Consider the following 20,983-nt stretch of genomic DNA (forward strand, 5'->3'; position numbering starts at 1 on the left):
TTTTGTGTGTGTCATTGTTTATTATTTGTTCAGCTCATAGGCTGGTTTGCAAAATAGAAATTGCTCTCAAGTGTCATAATGATAACTCAATATAACGTGCTCAATTTGAGACAGTTCAACTTTAGAATATGCATTTTCGTTCATATATTATGACCGTATATAGGAAAATGATTCAGGCAAATGCATACGGCCTCCGTCGAGTATTGATGACGCAGTTATGTAACCCGTAATTGCGGGAAAACAAGCCCCCTTTCCCATACAGTGTTGTTGCGGGACGGAAGTATGACAATAATGTGACGGCAGTGCGTTGTTTTTTTTTTCTTTATTGGTAACGAATACTGTGATAAACCGAACGAAAGGTGCTTTTAGCAATGGAGTACGGAAAGGAGCGGGTGGTGGCGTTAGTGGACATGGACTGTTTCTACGTGCAAGTGGAGCAGAGATTGAATGCAGCCCTGAAGAATACTCCCTGTGTGGTGGCTCAGTACAAGACCTGGAAAGGAGGAGGGTGAGTACCCTTCCTGGGTCCCATGAAGCCTAAAGTGTTGTCATTCAGAGACGTTCAGTGAAAAAAGATGCGCCTTTATCAAGGAAAGCCTTCACGTTCCCTGTTGGACATCACTGCTGTCAATCAAAGTTGGAACGCCAATCTCACGCATATCGTTTGTTTTAATAATACATTTCATTTGCAAGCGCCTTTCTAAAAACCCAAGTTCACGGCCCATGACACAAATAAAACAGAGGATGAGGGTGTAAACAGTTGAGTTTGGAGTCTGGATATGAAGATTTAAACTACAGCCAATCACACCTCACATTTACAGTAGGACTCAAATGTCTTTCTTGTGTCAGAATCATAGCCGTGAGCTACGAGGCCAGGGCCCACGGGGTCACCAGGAACATGTGGGTGGATGACGCCAAGAAGCTGTGCCCGGATCTCCAGGTGGCCAGGGTGCGCGAGTCTCACGGCAAGGCGGACCTGACCCAGTGAGCGATGGATGCGTTGTGACGTATGATGCTGTGGAGGCCAAACCTAACGGCGTCCGTTGTGTCCAGCTACAGGGAGGCTAGCGTGGAGGTGATCCGGGTCATGTCTGGCTTTGCCGTGATTGAGCGGGCCAGTATCGACGAGGCCTACATGGACTTGACTGCGGCGGTCCAGCAGCGGATTAAGGAGATGGCAGACAAGCAAATAGAGGCTGATCTTCTGAGGACCACTTACATCGAGGGTTACCCCCCCAGTTTACCTCCAGGACAGAAAGCGGCTGTTTTGGATAAAGGTGCTCATCCTACCAAACTATTGATCCATGTGAGCAACATGGCTGAGCACCTCTCGGTAAATATACGTACGTTCCTTCTGCAGAGCAGCAGAGATCCACGGGTGTCCATCAGTGGTTGGCGTCCTTGCCCGAGCACGGCTCTGCAGAGCTCCAGCTGACCGTGGGGGCCCTCATCGTGGAGGAAATGAGAGCTGCTGTGGAGCGAGACACAAGCTTCCGCTGCTCGGCTGGCATCTCCCACAACAAAGTACGAGACATGCTTCCACACGCCTGTTAGGAAAAGTACACGTTTACACGCTAGGAAGTAGCTCATGAGGTCATGATTATTCATTAAAGATAAAGTCGTTTCTTTAAAAATAAGGAGTAGCCTTTTGTATTTGACTTCATTTTGTCATATTTGAATATTAAAAAGCTCAAGCTCATAAGATAGCATAAACATAACCACTAACGGTCGTCAGACATTGGAAGAAAGTCACTAGTGGAAAAGGCGTGTAGTCATGAAGTTACTCCCGAGTAGTACACTTGAATATACCATGATCAACTAGAAGATATTCATCTAGGAAGTATCGCATGTGACGTTTCCTTCCTGCAGGTGCTAGCTAAGCTAGCGTGCGGCTTGAACAAACCCAACCGCCAGACGATACTGCCGCTGGCTTCGGTGCCAGAGCTTTTCCGCACCCTGCCCATCGGCAAGATGTGAGTATCTTCACCCCAAATCTCACACCCTTGCTTCTTCTTCACGTGTCTCCTTGTGATGGACTCACTGAGGCAAGACGCAACCTGGGGGGGAAGCTGGGGGCGTCCATTACGGAAACGCTGCAAGCAGAGATGATGGGGGATCTGACCCGCTTCTCTCAGGCCCAACTGGGGCAGCACTTTGGAGAGAAAACGGGGTAAGAAAGACGCCGCGTGACCTCCGATGTTCTGACATTTTGATTTGTGAGGACGGAACGTTGCATTCGACAGCCAGTGGCTGTACGATCTTTGTCGGGGGGTGGAGTTTGAGGCGGTGAAACCGAGGCAGCTCCCCAAGTCCATTGGCTGCAGCAAGAACTTCCCTGGGAAAACATCGCTAGCCACCAAAGAGCAGGTACTCTCATCGCTCATCCTGGGGTTAGACCGTGCAGGCGTACCTAATCCTTTGGCCTAACGTCTGCCAAGGTCCGGCATTGGCTCCATCAGCTGGCCCTGGAGCTGGAGGAGCGGCTCACCAAGGACAGAGAAGCGGTGAGGGTTTTGTGACTAAACTGCAGCGAGTGCGGGGCGGGGCCTCAATGAGGCCGCAGGTTATCGTTATTAAACGTTGATCCTACCTCGCAGAACGGCAGAGTAGCCAAGTTGCTCACGGTGGGGGTCCGTCAGCTGGGCGACAAGAGACCCAGCTCCTTCTCCCGTTGCTGCGCTTTGGTTCGCTACGACGCCGCCAAGATCTCCGGCGACAGCTTCGCCATCATCAAGAGCCTCAACACGGCAGGAAACCAGCAGGCCGCGTGGTATGTACGTTACCTTAGATGACATGACATTATTAACACATGGCATGCATCATACATGCTTATTGTTTTATACACAGACATCATCAAGATGTCATAAAAATAAGTGATTTAGATTTCAGATATTTCATATTTGGTTTAACTTTGGCACCTAAGATAAATGTCATTGAAATAAGTCCAGTGGGTATACTACATTATACTACATTGGCCACAAATGCCATGAATCAGTGGACAACTTATTACATTGCATATTTCATTGTTATTGTGATTAAAAATCATTTCATGCATAAGCCATGAAACGCATCATGAAATCATCCTTTTTACATTTTGGACTACAGTTGACGTGAATGGTCATATGTTATAAATGATTGGCATTTCAAGATGTATTCTATTCTTCATTTTGGAAATTATTTCAATGATTTGCCAGGACACCCCCCCTCACCCTGCTGCATCTCTCCGCCAGCAAGTTCAGTGACGCCCCTTCAGCAGCAGGGGGCGGTATCACCGGCTTCCTCAGCTCCGAGGTCTCATCCACTCAAAAGCCTTCCTGCAGCGTCCAGACCTCCACTCAATCCACTCAGTCCACTCAATCCACACACAAACAGCCCAGCACTATCCAGTCTTTCTTCCTGAAGAAGACCAGACGGGAGAAGGAAGGAGAGGGAGAGACTCCATCGACGGCCCCGTCCTCGTCCGCTCGCACGGCGTCTTCTCATCCTCGCTCTGACATTGCCTCTTTCTTCCACAAGAAACACACGGAGAGATGCTTGCAGGGGTCCAACACTGATGCCCAGCCAGAGGTTCCACAGCAGTCCTCGTGTGATGTTCCAGCAGAGGACAGCAGCAAGGACCTGCTGAAATGTCAACTATGCGGTCAGGAGGTGCCTGTGTGGGACATGCCCGAACACGACGACTATCACTTTGCCTTGGACTTGCACAACTCCTTCTCTTCTCCTTCATCCTCTCCAGCACAGTCCTCCCGGGGGAAAACACAACCCAGAGGCTCGGCAGGACCTCTTCCCAAAAGACAGCGCTCGCACGGTTCAACTGCTGGAACCCTGGATGCTTTTTTCCAAAGAAACTGACTGTTTCATGTACGAGTGCCTTTTTAAAATGCCAATAAAAAGTACTTCCTTTGTATCTCTCTCAGGTTTATTTTAATGTGGGGCCTTCTACTGTAATACCACAACATGCCGGCAGATGCTGCTATAACAAGCAAAAGCAAGCTATTTGTAACCAATCATGTCAAATCAGAGCCAAAATACCACACAGATGCACCGTGTTCGCATGTAAAAATCACTCAATGTATATTTGGAAAACGCCATTAGTAAGATAGTCCACCATAACGAGTTGAGGAAACGTTGAGAAACCACCTTTTCACCAGACGTGGCTCTCCTGGACTGGAGCCGAGCAAACACGCTGGAATTTACAGCGAGCAGCAAAACAAAAATTTACACTGAAGTCTAAGTAAGTTCAAACATTGTTGGAAGTGGAAAATGTGAAATGTAGCCACCCAAAGAACGTCCGGCGATGCTCCATTGAGGTCTTGGAAGCGAGATTGCTAGCTAGCTAACTAGCTAGCTAGCTTCTCTTACCCCGCCCCCCGGAACTCCCTCCAGGCCACGTGCTACTAATGTACTTGTACTTTCTAATACTAATACTTTCGGCACGACAGGCTCTCACGTCGATACTTCAGCCATTTGTGGTAACCATTCCCACCCACACCCGGATGTGCTGTTATTTTGAAGACCGGAAGTGTGTGTATTGCGGTGGCTTGACAGAAATGAGAGACGAGCTGCTCGAATAAAGGTGTCCTGCATTCCTTCTCCTGCTTTTGTTCCCACTGGACTCGTAGAATATTAGAGGTAATCTTTACCTGCTCGGTTATACTTCTATGCTACTTCTATGCTATGACACTATGATATGAAATACACCACACAGTTATTGAGTTTGAGTATCAGATCGCTATTGCCGATACCAGCCTGAATTGTTCGGTGTCTGATCACAAACAGAATTAGCGGTATCACACATCACTATCACGTGGTTGAAAGCCACCAATAGCTGAAGCCTAAAAGCAACCTACACACAAGAGGCATTTGGTTATCCATTTTTACATTGAAATAGATCTTATGGTTGCATTAAATAAAAAGCGACACCTAGAGAGATAAAAGCTTGTAATTATTCCTATACTATACAACATAACACAATTGGATCTGTACATAAATACTTCAAACATGCTTATATGGGAATATGGGAGATGGGGGGGGGGGGGGGGGGGTGGGGGGTATAATGAAGCTATAAAAAGTTTTTAAAATCTATGAAACAAATCTCCTGAGATGCATGACAATCAAGTGAAATCAGATATACACGTCAATACTATATAAACTATATAATATAAAACAGGTAGAGAATATGTGCTTAAACAATACGAGAGTCAAGCTTGCGTGCAGTCATAATAATAATAATAATAATCATCATCATCATCATCATAATAAGGCCAAGCACCAGTCAGTTTGGTACAGAAGATAGTTTGAAAAAGTAGCACCAGCTTTAAGATTGTAATTTTACTGCATGGTTGTGTTGGAAGGCACTTCCATTAGGCACTGTGTGTGTGTGTGTGTGTGTGTGTGTGTGTGTGTGTGTGTGTGTGTGTGTGCGTGCGTGTGTGTTTGTGTGTGTTTGTGTATGTCATCAGTACATTGAAAAAGGAGCCTGCAGTGAAGTGAGTACCTGTCGGGTGTCCAACGCTACCAAGCTTGGCGTCGGCCTGGCGCACCAAAGGCTGAACATCATGGTGCCTGGTGGGTGGTGACGTGGTTGCAATGACGAGGTGTCGTGTTGAGGCACGCTGGGTGAACATATCAAGCTTCGTGCGGAAGAAAAGGTCAACGAGACGGCACAAAGTGGGTGGTGGTGTAAAGTCAAGTAAAGCCACTTTGTTGTGAAATGGGAGGCCTGAATACTCCTCCTTGCCCTGGTGTGTGTGTGTGTGTGTGTGTGTGCGTGTGTGTGAGAGAGTGTGCGTGTGCGTGAGCGTGCATACGAGGTGAGGACGTAAAAACTTTGGAGTATCTTCAGGGCAGACGAAGTCCACACTGGCCTTTTGGTGGAAGCTGGTCCATAAAAAGGTGAGCTGGCGTCCACCCCCTTCATCTAGACGTCCTCATCCTGGCAGGGGTCTGGGTGGTACTGAGTGATGGACGCCAGCTTGGTGACGTGGCCGATCCCTTTGGTCACGCCCTCCCTGAAGAGCACCTTGGCCCCCACCTTCAGGTACTCTGGATGCTTGATGAACTTGAACTGAACCACGGCTTTCTCCCCCGTCCTCAGCTCCTCCTGTCAACCCGTGCTAGCGTTAGCATCACTTCTCAAAGGTGGCTACATGCGACGCAGGCTTCGCTGCGCGTCTTAAAATAAGGGCTGGCGCTCTGGATGTTGCTTCACTCGCAACATTGCCACTTTGATACTGTCTTAGTGTTATGGTGTTATACTGTATATAATAAATATATGTATGTATCTATAACCATACTGTCTTAGTGTTATGGTGTTATACTGTATATAATAAATATATGTATGTATCTATAACCATACTGTCTTAGTGTTATGGTGTTATACTGTATATGATAAATATATGTATGTATCTATAACCATACTGTCTTAGTGTTATGGTGTTATAGTGTATATAATAAATATATGTATGTATCTATAACCATACTGTCTTAGTGTTATGGTGTTATACTGTATATAATAAATATATGTATGTATCTATAACCATACTGTCTTAGTGTTATGGTGTTATACTGTATATAATAAATATATGTATGTATCTATAACCATACTGTCTTAGTGTTATGGTGTTATACTGTATATAATAAATATATGTATGTATCTATAACCATACTGTCTTAGTGTTATGGTGTTATACTGTATATGATAAATATATGTATGTATCTATAACCATACTGTCTTAGTGTTATGGTGTTATAGTGTATATAATAAATATATGTATGTATCTATAACCATACTGTCTTAGTGTTATGGTGTTATACTGTATATAATAAATATATGTATGTATCTATAACCATACTGTCTTAGTGTTATGGTGTTATACTGTATATAATAAATATATGTATGTATCTATAACCATACTGTCTTAGTGTTATGGTGTTATACTGTATATAATAAATATATGTATGTATCTATAACCATACTGTCTTAGTGTTATGGTGTTATAGTGTATATAATAAATATATGTATGTATCTATAACCATACTGTCTTAGTGTTATGGTGTTATACTGTATATAATAAATATATGTATGTATCTATAACCATACTGTCTTAGTGTTATGGTGTTATAGTGTATATAATAAATATATGTATGTATCTATAACCATACTGTCTTAGTGTTATGGTGTTATGGTGTATATAATAAATATATGTATGTATCTATAACCATACTGTCTTAGTGTTATGGTGTTATGGTGTATATAATAAATATATGTATGTATCTATAACCATACTGTCTTAGTGTTATGGTGTTATGGTGTATATAATAAATATATGTATGTATCTATAACCATACTGTCTTAGTGTTATGGTGTTATAGTGTATATAATAAATATATGTATGTATCTATAACCATACTGTCTTAGTGTTATGGTGTTATACTGTATATAATAAATATATGTATGTATCTATAACCATACTGTCTTAGTGTTATGGTGTTATACTGTATATGATAAATAGCATCTATTATACATACTGTCTTAGTGTTATATGATAAATAGCATATAGCATATGATAAATAGCATCTATTATCCATACTGTCTTAGTGTTATATGATAAATAGCATATAGCATATGATAAATAGCATCTATTATCCATACTGTCTTAGTGTTATGGTGTTATACTGTATATAATAAATATATGTATGTATCTATAACCATACTGTCTTAGTGTTATGGTGTTATACTGTATATGATAAATAGCATCTATTATCCATACTGTCTTAGTGTTATATGATAAATAGCATATAGCATATGATAAATAGCATCTATTATCCATACTGTCTTAGTGTTATGGTGTTATACTGTATATGATAAATAACATCTATTATACATACTGTCTTAGTGTTATATGATAAATAGCATATAGCATATGATAAATAGCATCTATTCTCCATACTGTCTTAGTGTTATATGATAAATAGCATATAGCATATGATAAATAGCATCTATTCTCCATACTGTCTTAGTGTTATATGATAAATAGCATATAGCATATGATAAATAGCATCTATTCTCCATACTGTCTTAGTGTTATATGATAAATAGCATATAGCATATGATAAATAGAATCTATTATCCATACTGTCTTAGTGTTATATGATAAATAGCATATAGCATATGATAAATAGCATCTATTATCCATACTGTCTTAGTGTTATATGATAAATAGCATATAGCATATGATAAATATCATCTACTACGGGCTTAAAAAGCTCACCGTGCCGTAGATTGCCTCCACGGTTGCCGTCTGCCTGACGTTTCTGATGTGCACGGTGACCTGGAAGCCCTTACGGAAGGTCTTGGAGTGGAAGAGCAGCACTATCTCCGCTTCGAATATCCAGCAGATGGTGGGATTCATCTCCGGACTCACCATCACCATTCCCTGCGAGAGGAAGTATTTTAGCTGCGCTGCGTCCAGCACGTTAAGACGAGCCACGAGCCGAGTCGCACCTTCCTGAGTAAGGTTCGGTCAAAGTGTCCGAGCGCCAGCGTGGCGGCCTGGCCAGCACGCAGCACCCTGCAAGCGGAGCGGTTCCTCTGGATGCTCCCCACGGTCAGCTTGTGGAAGCAGCCCGAGTCTGTGGGCCCGACGACCAGACAGTCTCCTTCACGGCAAATTCCACTGCGGGAAAAACACTTTTTTTAGATCGCATCCCCGCCAAGAGAATGAAGACCTGACACTGACACACTGACCTGTACAGAGTACCGCCCACCACAGTCCCCACCTCTGGTACGGTGTAGATCTCATCCACCTGCAACACATGGTCTGTCAAGCTCATGTCTTCACTGGCAGTCATCTTCTCTCATGTTCTCTCACCTGGAACTCAGTCAGCTGCTGCATGAGCTCCTCCTGCTCCTTGCTGTTGCTGAGAGGAGGGATGATGTTGAAGAAGACCTTGAGGAGGTCCAGGTTCTCCCCAGACACGCTGGACACGGTGAAGACGGGCGTAATGCTGCCAGGGAGAGAAGCAAAATATTTCATTTCTTTGAAGGAATATACTTCATGGATGTTTAGCGTATTCCATTCCTCCCACGTGGAACACGTCATCATACTTGGGCGACTGGGCGAACTGCTGCGCTGCCATCACGGCGTCGTCCGTGTTGCTGATGAGCATGGGCACCTTGTTGCAGCCCGGCTGCTTCAGAACCCGCTCCAGCTGGCGAACGGTGCGCTCCACGGTGCCCCGCGCACACAGGTCCACTTTGCTGATGACGATGAAGATGGGCACCTTCAGGGCCATGGCGAAGCCCAGGTGCTCCCACGTTGTGCCCACTAGGAAGATAAAAGTACACAAATGTAAAGTAAACCATTCACTGTGCAGCTGTGGACATGTTGGAGGGGTTGCCATTGAAGTTGTGGGTTGGAATCCCACTTCTGACACCATGAAGAGCTAGTTGGCAACGCAGTCTGATGGAGGAGGCAAACCAACACAGTCGGTGACTTCCAGCTACAACCAATGCCACAGTGGGATTTCAACCCATGAATCCTTCCAGGGTTTGTTTTCATTCCCATAGCTGCATGTCAGGATGGCCGAGCGGTCTAAGGCGCTGCGTTCAGGTCGCAGTCTCCCCTGGAGGCGTGGGTTCGAATCCCACTTCTGACAACCCTACTTTTAGTACTCAGTGACATAAATGGCCACAGCTGATGTGTCATTTCTGAAGAAGTAGGTTGACCAGCCTGCAGCAGCCCAACAAATGAACATGTTCTGAGTGAAGCAAACAAACCAGTCAAACCAGCCACTTCATGCTGTTGACTTTGATGACCAATCATGTTTAAAAGTGCCGTGGTTCAGCATTCCTGCCTCTCCTTCAGGGCACCGTGGGTCCTAAGGTCATTCCATCCCAGATAGCTGCCACCTTCATGTGCTAGTAAAAGCTATTTTTTAAGGCCGTGAAGCCATCATGTATTTCTACATGCGACGTAGATGTACCTCAACCAATATTTTCATGAGAATAACCTCTCCATTCACCTCAGAGGTCGAGCAGCCATGTCAACTTCCTGCTGGTTATGTAACGGGGGGGAGAGGGGGTCCGCATTCTTCACCCCATTTCAACCGTATTTCTGGAAGAGACTCCTTCCCAGACACAACACATACAGCCAATAAGCAAGCTGCAGTATGTCCATGACCTCCTACCTCCTATTCTTAGCAGGTTATGAAGCAATATGTTAGAATATTATGAGGACACCCCACTACCCCCCCCCCACTGGCTGCAAAACATGATGATCCAGCAGATGAGCTGGTCTGCAGGTGTAAGGAACACCAGCATGGAAACAGAGCGGGTATTTTTAGATGGGGTCATTGGGGGCTCACAGTGTCTGCTTGGTTACGTAAGGTCAGATGTCAGCTTGGTAACATGCTAAGCTGCTGTTGCCAGTCAGCAAATGGAAGGTGGGAATCAAACAATATGGAATAGCGGGTCACACAAAGTCCACTGTCAGCTGCCAACATTCATCAATCATTTCATCCAGGGTCGTCTATCGGGAGCGGGGAACTGCACGATGATAAGAGGCCCAATTCAGATATGGACCCTCCCACCACACACGGGACACAGTAGTCAGGATGGCCGAGCGGTCTAAGGCGCTGCGTTCAGGTCGCAGTCTCCCCTGGAGGCGTGGGTTCGAATCCCACTTCTGACAATAACCTTTTAGTTGAATTATCATCATCACAGACAAGTATTACCCATACTTCCATCGCCGGGTGTGGAGTACGATGAAAAGAAAAGTTTACATTGTGCGCAAAAATGATGTAACTATGGCCATGAAGTCAAAATGTGATGGAAGTAAATACATAATATTAGCAGAAGAAAACCTATGAAGATTATTTCAGAAAAAAACTTCAGAAAAGGTTAGAATATAATGTAAATAAAGTTCCAAAATGACAAGAAGAACATTTACAAAGATTATTTGTAGTATATTATTAAGTATATTATGGAACATTTAAAAAAACAGCAAAAATGTGGGAAACAAAGAGCAAAGTTGACACTAATACTGGTAACCTATCTGACAAAGCTGAGATGTATTTTTTCTTGAAATATATGAGGAAATGATTCATTATAAAATCTCAAAGCGGCAAAGTTGCGTCCTTTCATTTTTCACGGCGTGGCTCTGAGGGGGAAAGCATCTGGCACTCACCGATGCCGGTGTTGGCGCTGACGACGAGCATGGCGAAGTCAGGGCAGTAGCTGGTGAGGCCAAAGATGGTGGTCTTTAGATATTTGTGGTGACCAGCCAGGTCCATGAACGTGATCATTTTTGAGGCGCTTTCACAGATCTCTTCTGCTGTTCGAGACTCGCTGTAGTTGACAACCTTAGGAGAGGCCACAGGAGACTTTGCTTCAAGGTCCATTGAGCGCTACGAGATGCTTCCGGTCTTTGTTGAACTCACCTCTCCTTTACGATTGAAGCCCAGGATCTCGAAGCTGATGCTGGACGTGCGCCCGGACTGGATCTCATGGAGATGTCTGAAGAGGTTGAGTCTGGCTCTCCCCCGTCCATTATCCAGCTCGCCTTGCGTCAAAACACCCAGCAGGGTGGACTTGCCAGAGTCCACGTTACCGAGCACGGCAACTCGCAAGTCCAGAAACTGTGACGTTGAATTTAAGATTAAAATGACGGACAAATGTCAAAATCCTCCTTTTTGTGGGGCTGCCTTGCTAACCTGCTGGTCATCCGGCACCTTCCGAATTAAGACTTCAGCAATGGTGAGAGGCCGATCGCTGTCGTAGTCCACCTCTGAGTGTCTAAGGATGGTCATGTCAGCCCCGACTCTGCAAACCACAAACATCAGTGTTGCATTTCCTTTTGCTTTTCCTTGGATTGACGGAAACACGAGGGAAGCCTCTTACTTCTCCGCCATCTTATGGAGGGTGGTCAGCGATGCCTTCATGTCCTCCTCAGACAGTCCCACCAACATACCGTTATCCTCCACCCCAATCTGATAGACGGCTTCACCGCGACCCTCCTGGAGCCGCCATTTCATCTGCGTGACCAGGTGCTCGAAGCGGCTTTGCGTGGGGTCCACGAGCTTTAGCTAATTTGGAAAATAAATAATAAATACACAAAATATCTGTCTGAATAAAAGACCTTTTTAATTAACAGGCCACTAGCCAAAGCTAATGCTACATATTGGAGCTGCTGCCGTCCGTTTTGGAGGCTCGGTGTAGCCTTCCTTTTTATGTTGCTATGTGAAATCAATGCACCCAGGAAGGAAGTTCTACTACAATACTCAAAGTATGACATCAATGTACCTGTTACTACATGCTCACAGCATGGATAGAAAACCATGACATGCATTCATTACCGGCCTCTTTTTACCTGTTTTTATATCTTTAGAACACACACAAAACATGCATGCAGTGCATTTTCCCTTAATAGCATACCATGAGATGCCGTGAACCCACGCGACCTTGACATACAGATGAAATAAACTACTCCAAGGTGGTGTAGGTGCTTACCTTGTACTCAATGTTACCCTCTTCAGCCTGTAGAAGAAGATGGAAGACAAAGAGTCAAAAACAACAAATACACAAAACAAAGACACGGCAACAGGTACGAAGGTAGATGAGCCGGGTACTAAATCAGCAAATACAGATGTACACATATACAGAAGATCACACATTTGAACTACTCTGTATTAACTGTAATAAGCTACTGGCATACTTTCACTTTATTGAAATATGAATTACTTAAAGGATGCAATTGCTATTATGCTTTTTCCACTTTTCTGACCTATAAATGTAGTTCAAATGTTGTATTCTGGTGTTACATCATGCCAAGGATTCAGCTCATGAGGATTGCGTATTTGAAAGCGAGCCCTGAAACAAATTTGGGATGGCTCTGAACGCCACATTTCATTGGGGTTTTTGGAACACTGCTTTATTTTATGGTACAATTTTTTTTATGGTACAAGCCAAGTGGACTAATCACAGCAGAGCGGGCGTGCCTGGAGGCGGGATAAATTAAAACCGACCGGGGAAGTCCAAGCAATTCCAGCTGGAATAGGTTCAGATTCTGGAAGATCTAGAAAGCTTTCTCGGGTGTGGTGTGTAGCTGCTCCATACAAAGCGCTGAAAATGAGCATAATAGTTCCTCTTTAACTAGGTTTTGGTGTAACTAGAAGATATTTGAGCAACATTATTTGGGCACTAAAAGGACACGCCCCCTTTTATATATTTACAAACACAGCTGTTGTTGCTATCTAGCAAGTCACACCTTTAAATTTAGAGCTGTAAAGCTGTAGACACTTAAAAAGGCACCCTAGCTGTATGTTGCATAACTATACGCTTCTTGTGTCACTTTTCTCAACTTTACTTTGGCAACAAGCTACGTGTTGTTGATTGTGGATCGCTATTGTTTGGTTAGCTAACAAAGAAAGCGGGATACATGATGCTATTCTGAGGCTAACACTTTTCACTTAGTAATACACGATTTATAAGACCATACTTCGCTTTTGACTTCCTTTATTTCATTTGTACGGACGCTTTTGGTTGTAACTAGCATTTTTATCCCATTCTTGCAGGTGCTAGAAGTATTATTTGGCAAGCTTACCTCTGGAGGTAGAAAGGGGGTGTTATTGCTCGGTTTGGAGCTTGGTTTAAAGTGTCGACCACTCGATTTCTTCTTGTTCTTCGCAGATGCTCTTCTGGGGATAAATTCGCAACCATTCCCGGACTTTACGTCACTTGAAGATCCACAATCATGTCCATTTTCTGAGGCAAAAAAGCCTGAAACCAGCGCATCCATAAGCTACTTGAGTGGTCCCGAGACGGTGGAAGGATGCGTTCAGGGACCGGGGTAAATAAAGTTTCTCGCTCGATTAAGTATATAGCTCAATGTAGTTGTGCCGGTGTTTGTGTTAGTCAGCCCCCCCGACCCCTTCCTAATATAAACACACCCTCCGAAGTCTCCAAAATAACAATAACAGCGGTCCTGGAGACGCTGGCTTTGAGTTTTCGGGGGTTACACGTCACACGGTGAAACGTCAGCATATGCGAATGGTTATAAGTACCGGGGCAGCCCAAAGAAGCGGTTGCCGTGTTGCAAGCTGTAAGCACCGCCCGACTACGCTACTCGTGTGAAAGCATCGTGCGCGCACGGTGCTTTGCAGGGCTTTGCGTCAGCCGACGAGGAAGTGGATGTTTGACACCAAGACTGACGAAAGTTGGCATTCAACTATGAAACCATATCGGCGCACTTTAGGAATGTTGTTTTATTTCATAACTACATTTCTTACTAACAAGGTTTCCTTTTTTAGCTTTGCTTCAAGTATCTGAGTATATTGCAATAATATACCAAACAAACAAATACCGTTTTCCCCTTTTTTCCGATTACATCATCCAATCAATGGATACGTCAAATAATAGTTTATTATATTCGGTGTAATGTGATTTTATTACACTACAGTGTTGACTGAGTGTTTATTCATAGACGACATGGCGGAAATTAATAAAATGCAAAATCCACCCATCATATTGATTTTTATATGAAAAATGTAATGTGTTTAAAAAGAGCAGTGAGCTGCAGAGGTCCAAAGTATGAGGTATATGGTGCCTGTCAATCAAATTTACGGATATGCATCATTCTTCTCAGAGGAAGAACCCAAGTCCCTCCTCTTGGGCCCAACGCCCTCCAGAGCATGACCTTGTGGCGACTCCACTGATTGGCCGGCCTGCCTGTGATGTGGGGGCACCACCCATCTGTTTCCCCTCGGCAAGAGACACGCTTTCGCTCCCAAACTCTCCAAAGTTCTCCTTGTTGGACATCGTTTGGTAAAAATGAGGCACCCACTGGTGATCGTGCTTTGCGTGGGGACACTGTTCTCCACGCCGGAGGCCGCGCCGATGGAGAAACTAGCAGATAAGAAGACGTGCGGCGATGAAGAATGCTCATGTAAGTGGAACAAGGAGCCATTCCAAGGGATCAGCATTCTGAAGGCACCTTGTGGGGTTTTTCTTCCAGATGTTCTCTCCATGGCCACGGCTTTGGAGGACTTCATAGCTCCAGACTGCAGATTCATCAACATCAAGAAGGAGCAGAAGGTGTACGTGTATTCTAAGCTCCTACCAGAGGAGGGCGCTGGAGTCTTCTGGTCTGGCAGTGTAGGTCCAGAACATCAGCAGGACAGAGACCGCATTGTGTGAGCTTCAGGGTTGTGTTGCTATGGTAGGTGTACAGCGAGCGCTACGTGGACCGGATGGGCATCATCGGGTACTTCCCTGCCACCCTGGTGAAGGAGACGCTGAGGTTCAGAGACGACACGGTTGAGCTTCCAACAACAGTCAGTATGGACGGGCCTTGGAGTTCCGAGTCCAACATATCCAACGCTTACCTTCATGCCTTTGTTTGTCACCGCAGAGCTTGGATTTCTCCTGCACTTAAGTTGGACGTGGTGGGGCACACCCTGGACCGGGGGCCAGCCGAGGACCAGTATTGACCCTTTAGTTTCTTCAAAAACACATTCAGTGCTGATATGACATTTCTTAGATTCCAATGTTTACCATATGCCAAATGGTCCCCGGGCCGCACTTTGGACACCCCTGATGTGGATGAGATGATGGATAGAACAGCCTTGTCAGTCTCCTGTGGCGATGGCCACAATAGATGGCCTGGGGGCCACGCCCGCCTCCCCGCAGTTTGTCATCTGACCCCCCCCCCCACCCAAAAACCCTAGACCAGTCTCAAATGTCGGCGCGACCAAGACTCATCGATTTCTGCTGTTTTGCCTCAAGGTGACAACGCCAACTCTTTAAACTCGTTTATCCAATTAGCTCGCTCACACATCAGCCCCCCCGCATCGCCCCCCCCTCCCTGGGATCAATATGCCTGATGACATTTCCACCAAAACGTCATTAGTCAAGCTAATATGCTCTTTTTCCATCACAAGCAAAGCGGCACACAATCAAGCACACAGATAGCTGGAGCTTCAGGCGGTCGCCATGGTGACAGTCCAAGATGGAGGCGCGTGCGTGCGTCAAGGAGCAGCTGCCAAAAGCAGACGCATGACGCAAAAGTACACCGCATGCTTTTGACCAGTTTTTCCAAAGCGAGGCACCCTGCCGAGCTGCTGATGGCGACTCACGGGAAACGGCCCCAGCTGTCTGACGCCTGTCAATCATCACCAGAAAAACATGTACTACACTACTATTCGTAGTATTGCAATATAGGCCACTTTACTAATCGTAGAGTATTTCAATATCTAGGCCACTTTTACTTCCCCCTCCACATTTGAAACAACAAATATTGCAATAAAAAAACACAAGAAAAAATGTCTCTCGTATGAAGCTGTGGCTAAATTCAGGGGGGGGGGGTGCGGAGGGGGGGGGGGGTGCACTAGTGTTGACCCTTTTTGACCTTTGTAGTTTGTGCTCACTTTGTGCTCACGTTAGGAACGTGGAGGTTCATCAAGGCAGGTCTGAGGTTCCAAAACTATGTTGACCATTACCGCCACCTGCTGACCACAATACTGCATATGACTAGTATTTATGTTCTGAGTAATACAGTAGCAGACCGTAGTCTCCCAAGTCTCACCACATACCACATAGCGAGGGAGCCAGCATCACATTCACTGATGGGAATGTTCTAACTGGGAGAACCAGGGAAGCTCATTGGTCCTCTTCCCCGTGTCTGGGCCTTCAGGTATCCTGTGTAGCTAGCATGTAGTATCCTGTGTACCTAGCAGGTAGTATCCTGTGTAGCTAGTAGGTGGTATCCTGTGTAGCTAGTAGGTGGTATCCTGTGTAGCTAGCATGTAGTATCCTGTGTAGCTAGCATGTAGTATCCTGTGTAGCTAGCAGGTAGTATCCTGTGTAGCTAGCATGTAGTATCCTGTGTAGCTAGCATGTAGTATCCTGTGTAGCTAGCATGTAGTATCCTGTGTACCTAGCAGGTAGTATCCTGTGTAGCTAGTAGGTGGTATCCTGTGTAGCTAGCATGTAGTATCCTGTGTAGCTAGCATGTAGTATCCTGTGTAACTAGCCTGTGTAGCTAGCATGTAGTATCCTGTGTAGCTAGCATGTAGTATCCTGTGTAGCTAGCATGTAGTATCCTGTGTAGCTAGCATGTAGTATCCTGTGTAGCTAGCAGGTGGTATCCTGTGTAGCTAGCATGTAGTATCCTGTGTAGCTAGCATGTAGTATCCTGTGTAGCTAGCATGTAGTATCCTGTGTAGCTAGCATGTAGTATCCTGTGTAGCTAGCATGTAGTATCCTGTGTAGCTAGCATGTAGAATCCTGTGTAGCTAGCATGTAGTATCCTGTGTAGCTAGCATGTAGTATCCTGTGTAGCTAGCATGTAGTATCCTGCGCATCTAGGCTAAGACTTTAGTAGAAAGCGGCGTGTTAAGCGTAATGGCGCCAGCATCGATCGTGGGGGATATCCTGGCCGAGCGTCGGGGCGGAATGAGCAATGAGATCCTGGTTGAGGATCTCTGAATGCATTTGAGCTCCTTTATTGACCCTCCTGGAATAACCGGAGCGAGGTTTATTGACCCACGGCCTGTTTGACTGTGGAGTGATTGCTGGCTGATGCTGGCTGTGTGCTGACCCCCCCCCCCCCCCCCCCCCCCGATGCCGGCTGGGAGTGAATGTCGGGCGTCTGGCTCAGCTGCTCTACTGTAGCTACTGTAACCTTTCTTCACACTCTGGCCGTGCCGTAATCCCCCCCCCCCCCCAGGCTGGATCAGGTAACCCAGCTCTCACATTGGTGCTAAGACGCTCTTGGAAGCACATGATTTGTATTTGCTGTGGGGGCCACGCTAATAAAACACATCATGTAAAGGCAAGATGATGCAATTATTTCAATGATTTATTCCAAAAAAGATCAGCCATATTTCTACATATTTCTACATATTACTCATGTGACTACAACCATAACTTACAAGGATGGAGTCATATGCTTATGAGGAAAAGAAACTGCTAGCTTGAAATATTAAAACTTCTATTCTAAAACAGAATACCGTTACCAATAAAGTTCAATAAAGTTTGTAAAATCAAACCATTTCACAGGAATAAAATGACAAAATGATGAGGAGAAAAATAGATTTATAAGATAGAAACTCTTTGAATCTTACCAAAGTCCATTTTTAAATCACCTCATTATGGGAGTCAAACGCTATTTGTGTATGTTTTCTTCTATTCTTACTATAATAATTCATATTGTACATAAATAAGCTCCTCCAAGAATTCATGTTGGTGTTTATGTTCCAAGAATAAAGTGGTAGTTTATTATCGACTTTTTGTGGTTGCTAGCATAGCATCTTGGATATTTTGGGACTGAAGGCAGTGAGCATGGCGCTATGGCGCTATGGCGCTATGGCGCTATGGCGCTATGGCGCTATGGCGCTATGGCGCTATGGCGCTATGGCGCGATGGCGCTATGGCGCGATGGCGCTATGGCGCTATGTCACCAGCCTGATCCATGCCAAATGCCGCCTGTTTGCTTTCTTAATGGAGCGCGTTGTTGGTGTGCAGCGAGGGGGGGTGGGGGGTGGGGGGGGCCTTGCTAGCGTCTCCATTAGCGCTAATGGAAAGAACACGCCACTCTTCCTCCTCATCCCCGTCAGGGTCGCCTTTCTCATCACGCCCAGCCCGAGCGCCAACATGGACATGAGTGAGGCTGGTCACCGTGATGACGTCAAGGGTCAAAGGTCAGGTTGGTGTCAGCGCCTTGGCAGGAAGGGCCACGTTTTCATCTCGTTCTCCAGGGTGGACGGCGGAGGAGACCATGCATCCAACATCAAAGCGGGGTCGTCATCCAGTCCATCCATCCATCCTCCATCCATTCTTCCATCTATCCATCCTCCATCCATCCATCCATCCATCCTCCATCCATTCTTCCATCCATCCATCCATCCTCCATCCATCCATCCATCCACCCACCCATCCATCATCCATCCATCCACCCATCCACCCATCCACCCATCCATCCTTCATTCATCCATCCATCCATGCTCCATCCATCATCCACCCATCCATCCTCCATCCATCCATCCATCCATCCATCCATCCATCCATCCATCCATCCATCCATCTTCCATCCATCCATCCATCCATCCATCCATCCATCCTCCATCCATCCATCCATCCATCCATCCATCAATCCATCCATCCATCCATCCTCCATCCATCCATCCATCCATCCATCCATCCATCCATCAATCCATCCATCCATCCATCCATCCATCCATCCATCATCCTCCCCTTGTAAGGAGGCTTCTTTTCCATGTTTTCAGTTTCCTGTGGTTTCTGGTTGGTCCAAGCTACAGAAATCATGTATTGACTGCAGAGTGGCAGTGGGGTGTGTGGGAGGAACCCTGTGGGGGGGGGGGGGGGGGGGGTGATTAGTAAACATCAGCATCCACTTATAGACGACACTTCAACTTCCCAACTGGTTCATGCTGTTTTGGAATATTATGTAAGCATGACAGCGTTGTTAAGTATTTATGCACGTGCACGTACGTGCATCTCCATCACGTCCTGGTAGAAGGACATCCATCAGGCCTCAACGCTGCGGCGTGAAGACATGGAGGACTTCCACAGGAACTCCAACATGCAACACGCGTGACATCACAGGCCACGCCACTCATCCATTGGCTGCAACCCGACTTTCGTACTTAATCCTCCTCTTCCTCATCCTCCACACAGGAACACTGACAGCCTTTATACTCTTCCATAAGAACAATATACATCATACGATATAAGATATACACGTGGAATAAGAAGACAAAGGCAAAGACTTTGGCTCTTCAAATACTTGTTATGGTTATGAGTTTGTAATATAAGATAGAAATATATACAATATATACAATATAGTCCAACAACACAACCAAATACAGGTGCACTGACAATAAGCACAGGTAAGGGAACAGCTATGGATATGATACCAATATGATACCAGGTATGGATATGATACCAATATGATACCAGGTATGGATATGATACCAATATGATACCAATATGATACCAGGTATGGATATGATACCAATATGATACCAGGTATGGATATTATACCAATATGATACCAGTTATGGATATGATACCAATATGATACCAGGTATGGATATTATACCAATATGATACCAGGTATGGATATGATACCAATATGATACCAGTTATGGAGATGATACCAATATGATACCAGGTATGGATATGATACCAATATGATACCAGGTATGGATATGATACCAATATGATACCAGTTATGGATATGATACCAATATGATACCAGGTATGGATATGATACCAATATGATACCAGTTATGGATATGATACCAATATGATACCAGCTATGGATATGATACCAATATGATACCAGGTATGGATATGATACCAATATGATACCAATATGATACCAGGTATGGATATGATACCAATATGATACCCGGTATGGATATGATACCAATATGATACCAGGTATGGATATGATACCAATATGATACCAGGTATGATATGATACCAATATGATACCAGGTATGGATATACCAATGATACCAGTTATGGATATGATACCAATATGATACCAGGTATGGATATGATACCAATATGATACCAGTTATGGATATGATACCAATATGATACCAGGTATGGATATGATACCAATATGATACCAGTTATGGATATGATACCAATATGATACCAATATGATCCCAATACTACCCTCCTAATATTGCATATGCACCCCCACTACAGGCAGGCAGATAGAGGTGAAGGTTAGAGGATCTCTCCAAGGTGCTGAAAAGTGAAGAGGCCCCAACAGGACACACCCGCCTGAGCCCATTGGACCACAGCAGTCACGCACCCCCCAGCAAAATGAATTACACACGTGGAGGAGGGGTAGGAAGGGGAGGAGGTGGGGGAGGAGCCAGAGCTGAGGATGCACGTCCCCCCCAACACACACACACACACACACACACGCACACGCACACACACGCA

The 20,983-nt window shown here is 45.1% G+C and overlaps 3 protein-coding genes, 1 long non-coding RNA gene and 2 other non-coding genes across 8 annotated transcripts; 4 read left to right on the forward strand and 2 right to left on the reverse strand.

The window, feature by feature from the left end:
- The first annotated feature begins 238 nt into the window (after positions 1–238).
- Positions 239–3,899, forward strand: LOC131107843 (DNA polymerase eta-like). 2 transcript variants are annotated; one of them, XM_058058238.1, is made up of 10 exons: positions 239–508; positions 850–984; positions 1,054–1,277; positions 1,361–1,524; positions 1,870–1,973; positions 2,051–2,170; positions 2,244–2,367; positions 2,439–2,504; positions 2,598–2,770; positions 3,195–3,899. In XM_058058238.1, exons 1-10 carry the CDS (start codon positions 372–374, stop codon positions 3,850–3,852), a joined length of 1,905 nt encoding a protein of 634 aa, XP_057914221.1. In that variant the 5' UTR covers positions 239–371; the 3' UTR covers positions 3,853–3,899. The 2 variants fall into 2 exon arrangements, with proteins under 2 accessions (XP_057914221.1, XP_057914222.1); XM_058058239.1 differs by having other exon boundaries at positions 3,231–3,899.
- Positions 1,575–4,359, reverse strand: LOC131107848 (uncharacterized). Of its 2 annotated transcripts, none has more exons than XR_009120350.1 (3): positions 4,281–4,359; positions 2,591–2,783; positions 1,575–2,471 (listed from the first exon to the last, which is right to left on the reverse strand). It is a non-coding gene; the product is annotated as an uncharacterized LOC131107848 (long non-coding RNA). The 2 variants fall into 2 exon arrangements; XR_009120351.1 differs by having other exon boundaries at positions 4,141–4,286.
- A 998-nt stretch (positions 4,360–5,357) lies between these two features.
- LOC131107918 (GTP-binding protein 2-like) lies at positions 5,358–14,016 on the reverse strand. Its single transcript, XM_058058395.1, has 12 exons — positions 13,605–14,016; positions 12,512–12,538; positions 11,903–12,087; positions 11,716–11,824; positions 11,443–11,640; positions 11,190–11,364; positions 9,110–9,329; positions 8,874–9,009; positions 8,750–8,808; positions 8,507–8,678; positions 8,274–8,438; positions 5,358–6,103 (listed from the first exon to the last, which is right to left on the reverse strand). Exons 1-12 carry the CDS (start codon positions 13,797–13,799, stop codon positions 5,921–5,923), a joined length of 1,824 nt encoding a protein of 607 aa, XP_057914378.1. The 5' UTR covers positions 13,800–14,016; the 3' UTR covers positions 5,358–5,920.
- trnal-cag (transfer RNA leucine (anticodon CAG)) lies at positions 9,578–9,660 on the forward strand. Its single transcript has one exon. It is a non-coding gene; the product is annotated as a tRNA-Leu (tRNA).
- trnal-cag (transfer RNA leucine (anticodon CAG)) lies at positions 10,612–10,694 on the forward strand. The gene has a single exon. It is a non-coding gene; the product is annotated as a tRNA-Leu (tRNA).
- A 703-nt stretch (positions 14,017–14,719) lies between the features above and the next one.
- LOC131108053 (otoraplin-like) lies at positions 14,720–16,312 on the forward strand. Its single transcript, XM_058058794.1, has 4 exons — positions 14,720–14,945; positions 15,015–15,154; positions 15,223–15,333; positions 15,411–16,312. Exons 1-4 carry the CDS (start codon positions 14,831–14,833, stop codon positions 15,432–15,434), a joined length of 390 nt encoding a protein of 129 aa, XP_057914777.1. The 5' UTR covers positions 14,720–14,830; the 3' UTR covers positions 15,435–16,312.
- The last annotated feature ends 4,671 nt before the right edge of the window (positions 16,313–20,983 follow it).

The sequence above is a fragment of the Doryrhamphus excisus genome, chromosome 20 (assembly GCF_030265055.1).
Source record: "Doryrhamphus excisus isolate RoL2022-K1 chromosome 20, RoL_Dexc_1.0, whole genome shotgun sequence".
Lineage (NCBI taxonomy): Eukaryota > Metazoa > Chordata > Actinopteri > Syngnathiformes > Syngnathidae > Doryrhamphus > Doryrhamphus excisus.

Coding starts and splice junctions, on each gene's coding strand:
- LOC131107843 (XM_058058238.1), top strand. CDS start 372: ATGGAGTACGGAAAGGAGCGGGTGGTGGCGTTAGTGGACATGGACTGT. Junction 985..1,053: donor GGCAAGGCGGACCTGACCCA/GTGAGCGATGGA, acceptor CGTTGTGTCCAG/CTACAGGGAGGCTAGCGTGG. Junction 2,771..3,194: donor GGAAACCAGCAGGCCGCGTG/GTATGTACGTTA, acceptor ATGATTTGCCAG/GACACCCCCCCTCACCCTGC.
- LOC131107918 (XM_058058395.1), bottom strand. CDS start 13,799: ATGGATGCGCTGGTTTCAGGCTTTTTTGCCTCAGAAAATGGACATGAT. Junction 9,010..9,109: donor CAGTTCGCCCAGTCGCCCAA/GTATGATGACGT, acceptor TCTCCCTGGCAG/CATTACGCCCGTCTTCACCG. Junction 8,439..8,506: donor ACCGAACCTTACTCAGGAAG/GTGCGACTCGGC, acceptor TTCCTCTCGCAG/GGAATGGTGATGGTGAGTCC.
- LOC131108053 (XM_058058794.1), top strand. CDS start 14,831: ATGAGGCACCCACTGGTGATCGTGCTTTGCGTGGGGACACTGTTCTCC. Junction 14,946..15,014: donor CGGCGATGAAGAATGCTCAT/GTAAGTGGAACA, acceptor TTTTTCTTCCAG/ATGTTCTCTCCATGGCCACG. Junction 15,334..15,410: donor CGGTTGAGCTTCCAACAACA/GTCAGTATGGAC, acceptor TTGTCACCGCAG/AGCTTGGATTTCTCCTGCAC.